General features: G+C 43.0%; 1 protein-coding gene across 1 annotated transcript; it reads right to left on the bottom strand.

Moving 5' to 3' along the window:
- Positions 1-426: 426 nt before the first annotated feature.
- On the bottom strand, positions 427-15,865 carry MCM2 (minichromosome maintenance complex component 2). Its single transcript, XM_007500312.2, has 16 exons — positions 15,718-15,865; positions 13,707-13,942; positions 12,431-12,606; positions 11,747-12,007; positions 10,926-11,145; positions 9,966-10,173; positions 8,187-8,321; positions 7,590-7,781; positions 6,294-6,387; positions 5,595-5,845; positions 5,293-5,419; positions 3,732-3,844; positions 2,785-3,033; positions 1,869-2,051; positions 1,430-1,585; positions 427-1,323 (listed from the first exon to the last, which is right to left on the bottom strand). Exons 1-16 carry the CDS (start codon positions 15,721-15,723, stop codon positions 1,213-1,215), a joined length of 2,718 nt encoding a protein of 905 aa, XP_007500374.1. The 5' UTR covers positions 15,724-15,865; the 3' UTR covers positions 427-1,212.
- Positions 15,866-17,043: the final 1,178 nt, after the last annotated feature.

Below are 17,043 nucleotides of genomic sequence, written 5' to 3'. Positions count from 1 at the left end.
TTTTGGTAGCAAAGTTTGCAAAAACCTTTCCAATACATTTCTCATTTGAATTTTATAACTTTCTGTGAAACAGGTACAAGTGTTTTTCTTTTACAAGTAAGAAAATTGAGGCTCATAAAAGTATCTTGTGATCACACAGCTAGTATCAGACAGAATTAAAGCCTACATCGTCACAATTCTAAGTCCAGCCCTCTATTCTCCATGTCTTACGGCCTTTTCATTTGACCACTGAAGCAGTCTTATGACCTTGGTAGACAAAGCAAGTACTATCCCCAAGGATTAGGAGACTGAAACTGAAACTTGCTCAAGGCTACTGTTGCAAGTTAAGGGGCAGAACTAGCACCTAGGACTCCATTTTCCAGGTTTTGTTCTAACACTATTTTTACTAGGCACTGATGACTCAAAAGTAGAACTAAGACATCAGCATTTGAAAATAAACATTTTAATCATTTTATGCAAAATGAAAACAGTGAAAGTCCAATGTACAAATACTAATGGTAAAAGAAACAGCCAAGCTGGGAAAAAGTAGATGTGGTAAAGATGACTACCTCTGGCCCTTATAATCACATAATCTAATAACATATTTGCTGCTTAACTCTCCTCAGCTGGGGGAAGCCAAGCAGTCAGAATTATATACTTTACATTGCAAGGTTTCTGTTCTACAGACATTTGCCTCTATCCAGAGGAATATAGGGCAGACAGTTCTAGAAGTGATACACACTAGCCTTTCTTATTCACTTGTAATTGCAAAGGATGGCAGAAGCAACCAAAGCTGATACATAAGATGATACCAGGAGTGGAAGAAATCATTCTCATTCCTTCATCTGGCCTAAGTCAACTATGGATTAGGGCCAGGCTATCTTCACACCATCAGTATATTAAATGTGTAATTTTCTCTGACCAAAACCAACAGGCTTATGAACTCAACTCCAGAGAAGTTAGGAAGGAAAATCAAAATATAGGCATCTAAGGCAGCAAAGATAGAGAACACACAAAATGACCATTCCAGCCCACAGCCAAGGGGACCCTGGTGATCAAGTTAAGGTGTCTGAACCTTGCACCAACAGGACTCCTCCATTTTCCTGTCCATTGATGGTTTAACAAAATCTGTGGGTGAGGTCTCCCTAAGGCACAAAGAAAACAGGGTGCTCAACTTCGACTAGACCTTCCAGAGGCAAAGTGCATAATAATTAGCTACAGTGGCTGAAGGTCTCAGAATTGCTGGATAATCAGTTTACGTTTCAGGTCGTGGCTGAATTTATTCATTCTGAAGAGTTCACTGTCATAAAAAGCAGCGAGGTTGTGGATGTTGATCTGGCGAGCCTAAAAAAAGATGAAGTATCAGAGAATGAGAGGATGCAACATAGCCTATGTTCCCCAAATATGGCCCTACCACCCAGGACAACAAATCCATGCCCTCATTCCTTACCTTATCCACTAGGTCCTTCTCAGGTACCTCAATGGTATCTTGCTGGGCCCCATATCGATTGCGCTGGTAGATTACCTGTTCTGCCACTAGCTGCTTCAGTATAAAGAGTAATAGCTCATTGTTGTCCCTTCGGAATGACAAGTAACGAGCAAAGGTCTAAAAGAGAGGAAAGGGAAGAGATCAACCCATGTGCTCACAATCACATTTCTACAGCATTAAAATTGCCAATTAGCCAGCTTCCTTTTGCCTTGCCCAACACCCCTCCTTTCTCCACTTGCTAAAAGTAGTGAAACCAGTTTGGCTTCCAATAAGCAGTTTGGGGTACGGTTAAGGTCCCACCTGTAGGGTCATAAATCCCACAATGGCCCACTGAATTTCTTCTCAAGATAGGTTTGGCTTGTCTGACTGTTCTCTATCTAAATCCACATCTATGTCCTACCTTACGCATACTGCGCATGACACTGAACTTCTGAGTGTCAATAAAGCTCTCTAGCATCACTCGGATAGCCATGTTGACATCATCTTCCAGCACATAGTCCCGAAGGTGAATGCGGGCATGGGCTTCTGCCATTCGGATCATTGACTCAATGTGCCGAACTGTGATGGGGATGCTGCCTGTAGCCTGCCAAAGAGATCATGTTTAGGCTTTAGATGGAGGGATACACCTTAGAAGAGTATAGTGTAGCAAGGAAACTGAAGAACCCTCCCTGTATATTTGTCCAACAGGTCTAAAAAAGCACACTTGGTGATCAGCAGGCTCTATTACTAACATCCAGCATTTAAAGCACTTCACATGATGTGGCCCAAGCCCACCTTTCAAGACTTAGTTTATATTATTCTCCTTTATGTCTTCTCCTAGAATGGCATCAAATTCAAGTAGAAATGGTAGCCCTGTGGGCCTAATACTAACTTAGAAAATACGTTAACACATTCTAATGTATTTTGTTAAATATTTCCCAATTACATTTTTATCTAGTATACTCTCCTTTCACCCAAACCAGCCTACTTGCTGATCTCTAAACCTAGCAATGCTTCAGTTTTTGTACGTAGTCCAGGCTTTCTGTCCCAGTGATCTTCCTCCTCATGTCTTACCTCTTAGCATCTCCAGATTCCTTCAAGGCTCACTTCAAGTGCCACCATTTAAGAGGAAACCTTTCCTAGGTCTTTGTATTCTCTTTCTAAATTATTTATTTCCTGGTCTTCATGTTATATCTTCCAGCAGAATGTAAATCTGAGGACAGGGCTGACTTCTTGGTTTTGGATGCTCAGTTCCTAGGCTCTGGCTAAAATACCTTCAGAACCAAACTGAATTCACCTTTCCTCCTAGTCTAAATCCTATCCTATACAGTTCTTACCATGGATTCTTTCCGGAGATCACTGTACATCTTGGCAACTTTATCTTGGTCCATTTGGTTAAGTTTTGGGTGGACTTTCTCCTTGGCATAGATGATGTACTTCTTTAATATCTCCTGAGGTAAGGGATCCACACCATATGTATTAGGCAGGGCTGGTTCTAGTGTCCTGCCATTGGCAATATCCTCTTCCTTGTTGCTGGGGTGGTGTTTGACATGGCTGCCAACCACAAATCGGGCCAGCATTTCATCCTAGTGAGGGAAGGGAAAAGTCATTAGGACCCTTTGTTTTACTCAACTAAATCCACATTCAATAGCAAGTCATCCAGTCATCCATAAGAAGCCAGATGGGAGAAATGAGATGAAATGGTCATGAGAGGTTCACCAACAGAATCATATCCCAGTCTGGTCAGCCCTTTCCTTCACTATATTTGGCTACATTCCCAAACAGCATTCAAGTACTAGTCAGGAGTTCCTGGATCCTTGGAACCCATGACTTGGGAGCTATAACTAAATTCCTATAACTAAAAAAATTACATCTTTATTATCACTACCTCACACTTAAATTTAATATTACCTCTTCAACTTTATGTAACATGCTTCTAAGAAGGGGTCCACAGGATTCATCAAACTGCTAAAGGGGTTCATGACCCCAAAAAAGTTAAAAGCCCCAAGTCTGGGTACTCCTAGTGTTTGGTACTGAGGGAAGTTTGGAGTCAAGCACCTTGGTCACTTCTGAGTCCTGGTTCTGACACTTTCTAGTCACATGACTAGGCAAGCCAGTTAACCAAAGAGGCAGCTGCCACATCTGTAAAATTGGAAGACTATTACCTATAACCATTTAATTCACCTGACGTTGAGGAAGGCATATTTATGAAATATGACACAAATATGAGTTTTTATTAATAAACCTCATTGCTCAAATCTCTTGGAGCATAGCAGTTTTGTACCTGGACAGGATCCACAGTATCCCTCACTACACACAGGACATCAAAGCGGGATATGATGGGCTCTGTGAGGTCCACATTTTCTGAGAATGTCAATGATGGATCATACCGTCCACCTGTAACATAAGGATGACTCAGTTAATTCTTATTTCTCCAAATTTCTGTACCTCCACTTTTTCCAGCCCAAGGTAGACACAAGGACAAAATGGTCCATATAGCAAGGAGATATTACAAAGACAAGGGAGATTTGCTATTTCTACAGAGGTTGAATGCCTAACCAATATGTACACAGGAAAAGTTAAGAGGGTCCAGCTGCTTCTCAGAGAAGGAAAATAAAAATTTAGCAACATGTGAACTGTCTGATGAAAATCCACTGTCTGCTCTGCCAGCCAGTATGAATCCTGATTTTTTCCTCATTGCTTCCACATCAAGAGAACAGAGTGCAGATGCAAATGAAATATAAGTGCTCAAAAGAAACCCTTTAGTGCCACTTTCATTTTTCTTTTAACAGATCTCAAAAGCAGAATTTATAAGTAAAAAATACTATTATTTTGGTATTGCATTCAGTTTACAAATGTAGACAGTTTTGCCATCTTTATTGGTTCAACCTAACCATGTACTTTGGATCTCTCTCAAATTACTTAATTCTTTACTATTGTCAAAATTCTTTTACAGTTAGTTTTACATAGGTCTTGGTTAAATTAAGGACTTAGCATTTACCAGATTTTATTGTTGTGATATTATTTTTATCAACTTCTGGTTTTAGTGATAAAAAAAGTGCTAATGATTTTGCTTATTTCTCATATTTTGGTGTCTTGTTAAATCCCATTTGAATGTATTATTTGGTTAATTTTGCTGTCCCTTGGATTTTTTAAATTAAGCATATAACCCACAAATGGATTTCCTTTGCCTTCTATTCCACTAAAAAAAGTTTTACTGCAGTATAATGAAGAGTAACATTGCTAAGCAAACAGCTTTGCATCCTGCTCCATTTCATTTATAAGCTCTTAGTTTTAAACAAATACTTTCATATTAGGGAAAAGGCATATACTTTTTACAATGATCAAAAGATAGCTATAAAATAAAAGGGAGAAGCTATAGAACATAGTGGGTAGAGCACTGGTCTTGAACCTGTGATCTGGGTTCAAGTGTTACCTGGAAAAACTATGTGATGCAAATTATTTAATACCTTAAGCTTACTTATTTCCTCTTCTGTAAAATACATTATTAGGCTTGAGTCTCCTAATAATGTATGCCAAGTGCTTCACAAACCTTACAGTGCTATATAAATGGAAGCTATTATTTCTAGTGTCTCTAATATAATATTATCAAAGGCTTTATTTCACATCTTGTTTTTAATTATTTTCCCAAACCAAAGCTAAGGAGTAGTAACCCTAATCTACTTCTAGGTGTTATAATCAGACTAGAAAGTAACAAACCCTATGGACCCCTAGAACAGAAGGGCAGAATCTCTTTGACATGGTCTTTTACTAGGATTCAAGCCCTTTCACCAATCTCTATATTCATAGAGGATGAGCCATTCCCTCCCAGCCAACCCTAATACCTATGGGATTGGCAGCAGCGATGACAGTGCAGCGGGCCTGTAGAGAGGTGACGATGCCTGCTTTGGATATGGAGATACTCTGCTGTTCCATGGCCTCGTGGATGCTGGTCCTATCCTGGTCATTCATCTGTAGAATAGCCAAGGTTCCTTCTTAGTCTGCATCTCCACTCCCTCAATATTCTCCAATAACACTGTTAAGACAGCTCCAGCCAAGTCCTTTCCCACTGTTTTTTTCACTGATTACTAAGCTAAAAAACTTTTTAGTATTTTCACCATCTTAAAAACACCCACCAAGTACCCACCTTGTCAAACTCATCAATTAAGCATACTCCTCGGTCAGCCAGAACCAAGGCTCCTGCTTCTAAGGTCCACTCTCGACTGACAGGATGCCTCTGGACATATGCAGTGAGCCCTACAGCTGAAGCCCCCTGGCCAGTGGTAAAGATGGCTCTGCTGGATACTTTTTCCACATACTTAAGGAACTGAGATTTGGCAGTACCAGGATCCCCACACAACAGCACATTAATATCCCCTCGAACCTTGTGCTTGCCACCTAAAAGAAAAGGATCAATGTTTGGGGGGATAGATAGCATTGTACTGGAGTAGAGAAGTGAGGAAGGCAAGAACTAGGGACTTTAAAGGCAGCTAAATTGTCCACTGATTCCTGTCACTTAAGAGTCAGGTAAACAGGGACAAAGGGGAAGCATCATACCACTGAGATACCCAGTTGATGGACAAAAACAAGGAAGTATCTAGGTATTATGGGAGGAAGAGGTCACCCAGACCATTTTGGTTAGGGTATAAAGAATATGGAGAGCATCTCCCCAAAAGCTACCAGTATAGCCACAAAAGCTACTCTGAACACTGACCTCACTTCCAAATTTCAAACTACAAAGACTTTTGCCACAAAAAAGACTCCTGACATGCACTAAAATAATCATAGGGGAAGAATTAGCATTGAAAAAAAACACAAGCTGGCCCTGAGGTACATGACAACTAACCTGGGTTTTTGGGTTCTCCTCCAAACAGAGCCAGGGCTAGCCCTCTCTTAATGTCTTCATGTCCATAAATAGAGGGGGCAATGCTAGCAAAGACCTGAAAAAAATCAAACAGGGTATGATGAGTAAATAGGCTTTGACAGCATCTGGTTACCCCTAAAGCAGCTCTTACTAGAATCCCAGGAAGAGCCAACCTTATAGAGATAGGTGATTCCTAAAAGCAATTCTGAAGTGTTCTCTGCTAGTTAATGAATCAGTCAAACATTTAAGTACTTTCTATGTGCAAGGCACTATCCTAAGCATGGGAAAAAAAGAAAAGCAAGACAGTCCCTACCCTTGTGGTGCTCACTGAGCAATGTACAAACAAAATTCAGATATAGGATAAAGTGGAGAAAATTAATAGAGAAGGTACTAACATTATGGAGGATCAGGAAAGACTTTCTACAGCAGATGGGATTTTTACTGGGTCTTGAAGGAAGCCAGGATTCTAAGAGAACTCAGGACTTCTCTCCCTTTGTACTGTTCTCCCCTTTGGAACTATATTAGAGTGCAAAATTCCTAGTAACCCCATTAACTCCCCACTAGGGCTTTCTTTTTCAATAGAAAAGACTAAGGCAGAATGATAAAACTGGATGCTTTAAGAGTAGAGCATGCCCCACACCACCTCACCAAGGTGTTAGGGCTCTCTGACCCTCCTTTTGATATACACTCTGCATACACATTGTACCCTCACCCACATCCTCAGGAGCATGTTGTCCCTCATCCTCTGCCCCAGGCATCCTTAAGCATGACAGGACCTGGAACCTTTGGCCACTACCACATTTTTCAAGCAATGTCAATAATGTATGTTTCTCTGCCTGCCACACTATGGAGTGCCAATCACCTCTTAAGGTGAAGATAATCACAGGACCACTGCAGGGAGACAAGGGCTAGAAACCAAAGAGGTCCTGGCTTCCAAGTCAGCACACACTTAGGCTTGCAGACATTCACTAAGGCACTGCCTACCACCAAAGGTCTGTTCCTCCAGTTTGGTGATGCATGGGCTCCACACAGTGGAAACAAAATGATGTGCATCTATGTGCTCCAAAAAGGAGGGATCTCAGCAACTAAGATGCCACTGTCCTATCTTCAGGATTTCTTGAACACACCCACAGTTCACTTGGGATCCAATATATGCACTGATCTCTTTGGGGGAAGGGCAAATGCAGAATTAACGACTCTGCTAAGAGAGGTCAAGTTGAGTCAGAGAAAAGATTTTAACTGAAAAGCATCCCCATGAGATTTTTCTACCCAATTCACCTTTTCTCCAATCTGCTGGTCCTTGGAAAGGCTAATTATAGTCTTCACATCCTCATCAGTAAGTTCCCCTACAGCTACCTTATCATCCTTCTTGGCCACATGATTGGCCAAGATAACTGTAGCAAAGACGGGGAAGCCATTAGCAGTATTGAGGGAGCCATCATAGTTGTTGTGGTAGATGCCAGTCAACTCCTGGATGGGAGAAAGGAAGAGGTAGTCAGCAGCCATATTCAAGGAGCAAGGCTGAGTTAGATTCCACCACAGAGCTGGCTTCGACCAAAAAATTGTTTTTCCCAAAGCCCCCCAATCTTGAAGTACCAAGATAGAAAATTATAAGTATGAGGGAAATAATTCCAAACCTCATTATTCAAGTGATGTATCTAACCAGAGTACAAAGAAAGAAATTGTCGAGGCCCCATCTGATTGGTGTTCCTACCATCACACCAGGCTTTTTTCATTTGATGAGTTCAAGTTCTATATACATTTCACCCATTACAAACACTAACACTCCCATCTTTCCACCAACCGGTCCCCACTCTGGCATTTTCTAGTGTTTGGTCCTGAGAGGAAGAAGGCTCAACCCTTCTGCTCACTCACAATTTCATCTCCTGGCTTGCAGCTATCCACCAGATCAGCAAGAAGAATGGCATCTTTGGATCGAGGAAGCCTGCCTGCAGCCACTTTACCGGGACTCTCTTGGATTCGGATGCGCTGGTAATTCTGATAGATTGTCTAGAGAAGATAGAGGACACTAGAGTGAGAAAATGCTAAAGCCCTATTCCCTCTCTTTTTCCCTGCTTGAAACTCTATGGTGGGTCCCTAATGTCTCTACAAGATCAAGTTCCAAATCCTTAGGCTATTCAAGGTTTATGCTCAAACCCCAATCTACTATTTAGCTTCTGTTATCTGCATATATCTTATGTTCTAGTTGTATCAGAATATATGCTATTCTCCTAAAATCTCTTCATCTGCCCACTCATTGTTCCTTCTACCAGAAATCACCTCCTTCATCACTGCCATTCTTCCAAGTTTCAGTTCAAAGCAGTATGTCCTAAAACACTTATAGCAACTCAGTATCCTTCTTTGTATTATGCTAACTTGTTTAGCTATCTTACTTGAGAGCAAGGACCCTCAATTTTATTTCTCTTTGTATTTCCTTCAGTGCCAAGCAGGGCTTAATAAATATTTAATGTAACTGACATTGTAAATTTGATAATTCCCTCCTCCTCTGGGAAAGCAATGCCTTCTGTTTTGTTATTTGCACTTTTAATCTGTCAAAGTTCTTTCATATACATTATCTCATTTTATCCTGATAATACCCCTGTGGAATTGGCCAGGATATGTAGATATACATAGAGCTGTAGATAGGATAAATGGCTTGCTGAAAGTCTCACAACTAATTAGGAGGGGGGCTGAAACAAGTACTCAAGTCTCACTCACTCACACCACTGGTTTAGATCAGCTGGTTCAGGTACAGCTGCCTGTGGGGAGTGAGGAAAGGAAGATGACCCATGCAGTGACTACTGGCAAAGTGACTTTGGCCCTTCCTCTTGGGGCCACTACTAGGGCAGGCTGGGACAGAAAAGAACTGGAACACTCTCACTCATATTCTGTTGTACGATCATTTCAGCCATGTTACCTCTATATAGGGAAATACAGAAATCACATATTTTCCACTGATACAACCTGATAATGGACTTCTCTAGAAGGCCTCTCCAATGAAAAGGACAAAGAGGATCACTGCTGACCTTTTAACATCTCATTCTTTCCTTCTATTTGTCCAAAAGAAAGGTCAACCACTTCACAGTCTGTGGTATGAAACTGACACAGATGAAGATGAAGGCAAAAAAAGATGTGATTTATCCAAGATCACCTGGCTGAAGCCAAACAACTGCCTTTTGTTCATAGTCATCCTGATAAACCAGGAAGCACAGGAAAAGGAACTCTCATACTATGTATGCTGAGATTCCTCTTTTGTAAGAGGAAGGAGTTGCTCTCCTCAGGGAACACTGCACCAAGTTCCCCCTGAGCAACCAAAACAAATGACTGATTTATACTCCAGATGTGCAATAATATTAATGATAATAATAACTAATGTTTATATAGCATCTACTATGATCAGTAATCACAGAAAACACTAAGCACTTTACAAATACTCTCTCATTTGATCCTCACAATAACCCTGGAAGAGAAATGCTATTATCTCCATTTCACAGCCAAGGAGACTAGCAAACAGAGATGAAGTGACTTGCTCAAGATCATAGAGCTAAATAAGTGTTTGTAGATGGATTTAAACTCTGGACTTCCTAACTCCAGGCCAGACAATCTATCCACTGAACCTCCTAGCAAGAATGAAGACTTGTCACCTATGCTCACCTCTTCCATGTTGACTTCAAAAGGACCAGTAGACTGGCATTCAGGACATGAGCCAGGCTTCACCTCCTGGTTTTGAGACTGACAGAAGGGCCCCAGGACAAAGTTGCATTTGTTGCAGTTGTACTTGACCATGCTGAGCTGAGGCAGGACTCCTGTGCAGCTGGTTACCACACCACTGGTTCGGATCAGCTGGTTCAGGTGTAGCTGCCTGTAAGGAGTGGGAAAGGAACATGAACCACTCAGAGACAACAAAGTAGCCTTGGCTTCTCCTCTCTTGGGGCCACTACCAGGGCAGGCTGGGCAGAGGACTAAAAGCATTCTCACTCAGTTTTTGTTGTATAATCATTTCAGTCATGGCTGACTCTATGTGGCCCCATTTGGGGTTTTCTTGGCAAAGATCCTAGAGTCGTTATTTTCTTCTCCACCTCATTTTACTAATTAGGAAACTAAGGCAGCAGGGTTAAATGGCTTGCCCAAGGTCACACAACTATTGGCCAGATTTGTCAGAGGCCAGATTTGAATTCAGGATGATGACTCTTCCTGATCCCAAGCCCAGCACTCTATCCCCTATGTCACCTAGCTGCCCTCTCATTCAGAGCACATGGAACTTCTGTTTCATAAAAACAAAGCCTCAGCTGCCCTACCAGGCAGAATTGACCAGTTCTATATTTATCCCTGCATAAGAAAGGACTCTTTATGATTTGCTTCTATGAAAGGTATTCCCTTTGGCTGACTCCAGCTTCCCCTAAGCTTTCTGGGAAACAGAAGATCCAAAAGGTCAAGGACACTTCAATTTCTCATTCTACTATGCCATTTAACCCTAGAAAGGATGACGTGAAACCCCCCAAGGCCCTGCTTTCAGAAAGTCTAGCAGAAGAAACTGGTAAGCAATCGTTGATGCCCACTCCCTTCATGAGGACCCTGGCTCTGCTCCTTGGCCTACTTGTTCTTCTTTCTCACCTGAGGGAGCGAAGTTCCTCTACTAGGGGAAGGTGAGAGATCCGGACATGGATGTGACTGGCAATTCGGTCATATTTTGGGTACATAGCCAACACCACCTCTCGGGCAGCTTCATCAAAAATCCCTAGGAGTTCTGCAGGTGCCTCAGGTAAAAAGTAGGCCAAGACATGTTCCCGGGCTGCCAGGTCTTCATAATTCACCACCAGGCTCTCCCTGTTCTCTGGTGAGGTGGAGAGAATGAATGAATGAATGAATGAATGAATGAATAAGCAGAAAGTGATTGCTTACAAGCACTTTAAGTTTTGGAATACCAATGGAAAGACAGTTCCAGCTCTCATAGACCTCACCCTCTAATTAGGAGATATAATGTAGTAAGAGAGCTCAGTCCCAGAGAAGATGGATAGGCCAAGAGGGCTGAAAAGTACAGCTGTGGAGAACCCAAAAATGGCTCTATGGTTCTATGGCAGCTCTTCTCTTGAACAAAGCAGGGAAATTCCTTCTACCTGTGCTGGGGAGAACATGACCCTAACCCAAATAGGGCCATGTTGAAGTCAGGAGCACTGAGCAAAAATTCTCAAATTCCATTTATTTTAGGGTTAGCTCTGCTCCCTCTAGCTCAATAACCTTCAACCACACACTGGAATTCTGTGCCCCAATTTCTTCATCTGGAAAAGGAGTTGTTGTGAGACTAAAAATAGCATCTTGTTGGGAGAAGAGAAATAGCAAACTAGCTAGGATAACTATCATGATGAAAGAGAGAAAACATTAATGAGAAATGGGACTGGGTTTGAGAGCAGGGGAAGGAAACCCTGACCATGTACCTTTACACATGTCACTAATTCGCTCCTTGAAGACATTGTGACCATGTCCATCCACATGAGTTCGTAAAAAGTTCTTGAATCGATGATGGATCTCCAGTCGAGGGCCTGCCATGCTCACCCACTCCCTAACAGTGTGGCCTTTCAAGTCCTCTAGATTCTCAATGCTTTCTATCATGTCTTCTTCTTCTTCTCCCTCCTCTGTGCCCCGCTCTACCAGGCGCCGCTTCCTGGCTGGCCGTTCCTCATCTTCTTCATCACTATCTGAGGACATAAGGAACATGTCTGTCAATCTCACCCAACTCTCCCTGCTTCTAATTCATATCCTTCTTCCACTAGGTCATTCCCTCTCAACCACCAATCCAGTATGCTCCCTGGAGCCATTACCCACCTTTCCCATTATTCAGTGAAAAGACCAACCCATGAACCTATAGCTGAGAGGAGCAAATGGAGGCACCAAAGGGTTTAAATACTACAGAAATCATGATAGCTTCAAAGAAGATGGGCTTATTGGATGGTAGGTCTTTTTAACGGAACATAAATGTCATCTTCCCTCCCCTCTTTTTCTCCTCCTCCCCCACTCCAATATTTTAGACCCAATCCCTGATAGGAGAAGAGATAATAGAATCAAGCACTTACAGTTGCTTAACCTGGCAAGGACACAAGCAAGAAATCCAAAGTACTTACCGTACAGTAGCCCCCGCCGCATGCGTCCCAAGCCTCGGTCAGCCTCACGGTCTCTCTGCCGCATAACTCGTTCAGCAGCTTCCCTCTGGCTGGCTGTCAGCTCTTCCACATCTTCATCATCAAGGGCTAGCCCTTCTGCTTCATAGGTGTCTAGCTCAGGAATGGCTCGATAATCTCTATGGAGACCCAAAAGCAAGTACAATTAGTCCAGAGCAAAGACAACCCAAGTTCTAAAGTCATCAACACACAGGTCTTGGGTTCAGGGCTACAAATGGCAGTTATCATCTCATTCTTAAAGCCTCAATAAACCAGAGATCACAAAGCACTTTAAAAAATTAATACTGCATGTCTTAAAAGTTAGGGATGTTTAGAGAATATCAACCTTTTATAATCAATATCGGGGTCAGCTGCTATCCTCTCCCATACACTATCTTTGGATGCTCCTTTCAAGAAAAAGAATACTGGACAGAAAAAAAGCACTAATAAAATCCAGTACACTCTCATGTTCTTAGAGCAATGTTTCTGCCTAATTACAACCTAATGCTCAAAATGGAAAAGGTCCCAAAAGTCTTGGGAGTTTTACTTAATAACTACCACATCATAGCAAAGGGGAAACAACTCTTCACATGTTGTGCTTTCAGTTTGGGGTTTTTTAAATGTTGGTTTACTAATTTTTTACTAGTTGCACACCTAATTCATTGATCTTTCTTTTATACCAATGAAAGTATTTAAATATACATTCTCCTCCAAGGACTGCTCAGGCTACAATGAAAAAATTCTAGCACATCATTTCATGGCTATCCTCATCTCCATGTATCATGGAAAGGAAACTATGACAAAGAGAAGAAACTTGCTAGAAAGCAATGGAAAATGGAATTAACCCCTGACTAGAAACACAGAAAACAACTATTTGATCATATGGATCAATGGGGATATGATTGGGGATGTAGACTCTAAATGACCACCCTACTGTAAATATTAATAATATGGAAATAGGTCTTGATCAATGACACATGTAAAACCCAGTGGAATTGCCCATCAGCTACTGGAGGAGGGGAGGGGGAAGGGAGGGAAGGAACATGATTCTTGTAACCATGGAAAAATATTCTAAATTAACTAATAAAATTTTCCCAAAAAAATAAAAAACAAAAGGAATTAACCCCTGGCTTCCTACATGACTAATCAGTTCTAAAAAACAGGATTCTGGTCTAATCCCATTTCTCAAATGCCCTGACTCTCCCACCACCATTCCCCCCCCCCAAAAAAAACCTCTCACCTCTCCATTCCATCCCCAATAAGCTCTTCTCCATCTTCTTCCTCTTCATCAGGAAGCCCTTCAGTGCCCAGAAGACCCTCTGATTCATCTTCAAAAGGTGGCAGGTCGCGGCCAGGGCTTGAGGTCAAAGCATCACGACGGGAACCTCGCCCAGGGCTAGATGTTAAACCATCACTGACCCGTCTATATCTTCGGGCTGGGCTGGAGGATGCTATATTTAAAGACTCTGAGGAATCCTGAAAAAGGATCAGATTGTGTCAATAGTCCTGCATTTTGTATAGAAGTAGTGATAGGGAGGCTTTCTTGGGAGGACTTGCTTTTGACAGGAAAGCTGGAGTCCAAGCTAGGTCCTATTACGTGAGAACTGAAACAATTTTTCTTTACCCTTACGTTGGGAAAGGTAAAACAAAATTTCTCTTAAGATCAAAATTTTAAAATAAATTCCTGTCAAAACAAAGAAGACACATTGAGGGGTGTTGGAGGGAAGAATGAGGAGATAATAAATTGGAAATTTCAGCCCTCCTTCCAGTTCCAGCTGTAGATAAGGGTGCTCAAGAATATCAAAGGCAATGAGTTTTTAGTCTGCCCAGCCCTGCTGGCCTTAAGGGCTCCCTCCTTATTCTTCTGGACCTGGTTGAACTCTGGGATTGATGTCTTTCCCCCTTTACTGATTCCCTATACCAGCATTGCCATCTTCTCTCCTTCAACATAAATTACTATCCATTCTTTAAAGACCAGCTCAAATGCTAGCATCTCCAGAAAATCCCTTCCTCTTGATCCCAGCCTTAGAATCTCCTACTCCTTCCTTCAAAGCTCAGCTCAGGCACCTCCCTCTTTAAGAGGTGCTTTCAGATACCACTTGTTAGTTCACCCCTCCCCCTCCCACATGTATTTGAAATTTCTTTGGATTTATTTTGTATTTACTTCTCTGTATACCCATTTACCCTGAGAAGAATGTCCTTAGGACACTTTTTTTTTCTTGCCTAAAGGGACTGGTAATATAAATGTTTAATTAATTGCAGTCATCCTGGATTCTATACTAATAACTACCTTATAATATACATATATAAATATATTATGTATATATATAATAAATACCCAGATAGGTATTTCATCCCTCTAATGCATTTAATATATTGCTAGCTTATGATCTGTTTGTCTTTCCCTCGGTAGACTTTCATTTCCAATAAGAGCAATTGTCTCTTCTAAATTAGGTCTTTTTTTGAGTCACAGATCCTGACACTTGGAAACTAGGGATTAGGCCTTCCCTAGGAATCCAGCTCTGCTTATTTTATGACCTTGGGCAAGTCATACACCTTTCTAGGAACAGGGCTGCTCCCTATCTCTAAAATGAGAACCGCGTGCCTGGCGGCCTCTGGGGCCTGTCCAGTCCTAAATCTGCTATCCCCAACCGAGTTTAGTGGCCCAACAAAGGAGCGTAACTTCGGAAGGTCGCTTTTCAAAGCACATTTATGGAAAACCCGTCCTTCCCCTCCCCCATACCTTATCCTGGTAGAATGTCCCCGCCCCCACTTCATACCCATCCCCGGCAGACAGTCCCCGCCCCCACACTAATTCCGGTCGGGTAGGCAGTCGCAGCTCCCCACCCATTCCCCACCTCTCGCCCACACAGTTCCCTCCCCCCGGTAATGTCTTCTCTTCAGTTCCCCACTATAGGGTTCGTCCCTACAGTTCTCACTGCAGGAGGGGGCCTCATCCCCATTCAGACAGCAGGGCCCTAAACAACAGGCGACTAATAAATGCAGACAGTACGAAAGTACGATCTTACTGCCCTCATCCCTGGGAGCTGCAAGCCCCCCCCTACACACACCTCTCACTGCACATGCGCGGACAGTCGGAGTCTCTCGTCACCCCACCACCTTCTCTTTATCTCCCCCTGCAACACGGTCCCCGTCAGGTTCCTCAAAGCTCCCCGTGTCTTCTTCACAGACCTCCCTAGGTCACGACCCTCCGTCTCCCGGCCCCCCAGGTGGCCGTGCTCCCTGCTCACCGCCATAGTTGCTTGAGCTCCACTTCTAGCGCTGCAAGCTCCTTCCTACTCCGAGAAAAGGTTTTCGCGCGAAAAAGCACACGTGACCCAGAGGAGCCCGGGAAGCCTTATGAATAATAAATAGATTCCACGGTGTACGTAATCAATATTCATGAAGGGTTGGGATAGGGCGGGACTAAAGGGGTTCCAGCCAATCCTATGCTTCTCTGCTCACGGAGTCCCGCCCCTCCCGCACAGTCCCTCGGCCCTCGAGTTCAGGGATTCTGCTCAGCCCGGCCCTGCCCCCCCTTTTCGTTTCTTTTCTTTTCTCCAAGAGTCCTTCGAGCGGAGCGTGGCTATAGGCCGCTCTGATTCCCCCAGCCTATTTCAAGCCATCCATCCTGGGGCCAGGTTTGTCGTGCTTAAGGGTGACGCGGCCAGTGGGAGAAACCCACCAGTTACCTAGTTACCCCTCTGGCAGCGGTCTATGCAGTGGGCCGGAGGTTTCGGACTCCGAATCCAAGAAGCCCGGGCAGCCTCAGTTTGCCCTAACAGAACACGGGTACAATGAGACTGGGAAGGCCCACGCCTGTGTCCGCACGAGGCGAGGGCCTTGGAATGACCTGAAAATGTCAACTATTTTAAAATAAAATTAAATGGAGAAGTTATCTTTATGGGTAGAGTAATCTGCCCTGCTCCCTACCTGTGTAGAAGCTGCATCTCATTCAGACCCAGGCAGCACTTGACATCAGGCTTACCCTGGCCGGAGCCCTGGGAATCATCAGGCCCTGGAAAGAACCCGAGGGCTGTGGAAGCAACACTGGGTTTTGCATGTTTTTGGGAGTCTCTGAGGCACTCACTGGAGCCTTGGACCCGAGAGAAACAGTGCTGTTATTAGAGGCCGGGGCTAACTGAAATCCCCTTTTCTCTGACCCTCACCTCTTTTCATTCCACCTTTATAGTCCCTAAACTCTTTCTTGGTGCATCTCTTCCTTCCACCCCTACATGCTTTCCCAGGCCCTGACTACACTCTCCTCCCCTCCATGGTAGGCACCTTGGGGCAAACCAACTCCATTCTATCCCATACCCTCCAATCAGCTTGCCTCATACTCCGGGGGCCTAGCTAGGCCCCAACGGAGCATTACATCAGCCATCCTTTCCTCCTATCCATGTGCTCTGAACAAAGCTGGTGCTGACTGGGCCCAAGACATTTACATCATCACAACCACATTATGGCAAACCTTTTTTTTTTTATAAGCATTCCTCAGAGATACTGATGCTTCAATTCTAGACTAACAGGATAGATCAAATAATATTGAATTTCAAAATTAATCACAATTTTTTTGT

Source organism: Monodelphis domestica, chromosome 7, assembly GCF_027887165.1.
Source record: "Monodelphis domestica isolate mMonDom1 chromosome 7, mMonDom1.pri, whole genome shotgun sequence".
In the NCBI taxonomy this organism is placed as follows: Eukaryota; Metazoa; Chordata; class Mammalia; order Didelphimorphia; family Didelphidae; genus Monodelphis; species Monodelphis domestica.
The sequence above is the reverse complement of the archived record's forward strand: the minus strand, read 5'-3'. Positions and strand labels throughout refer to the sequence as shown.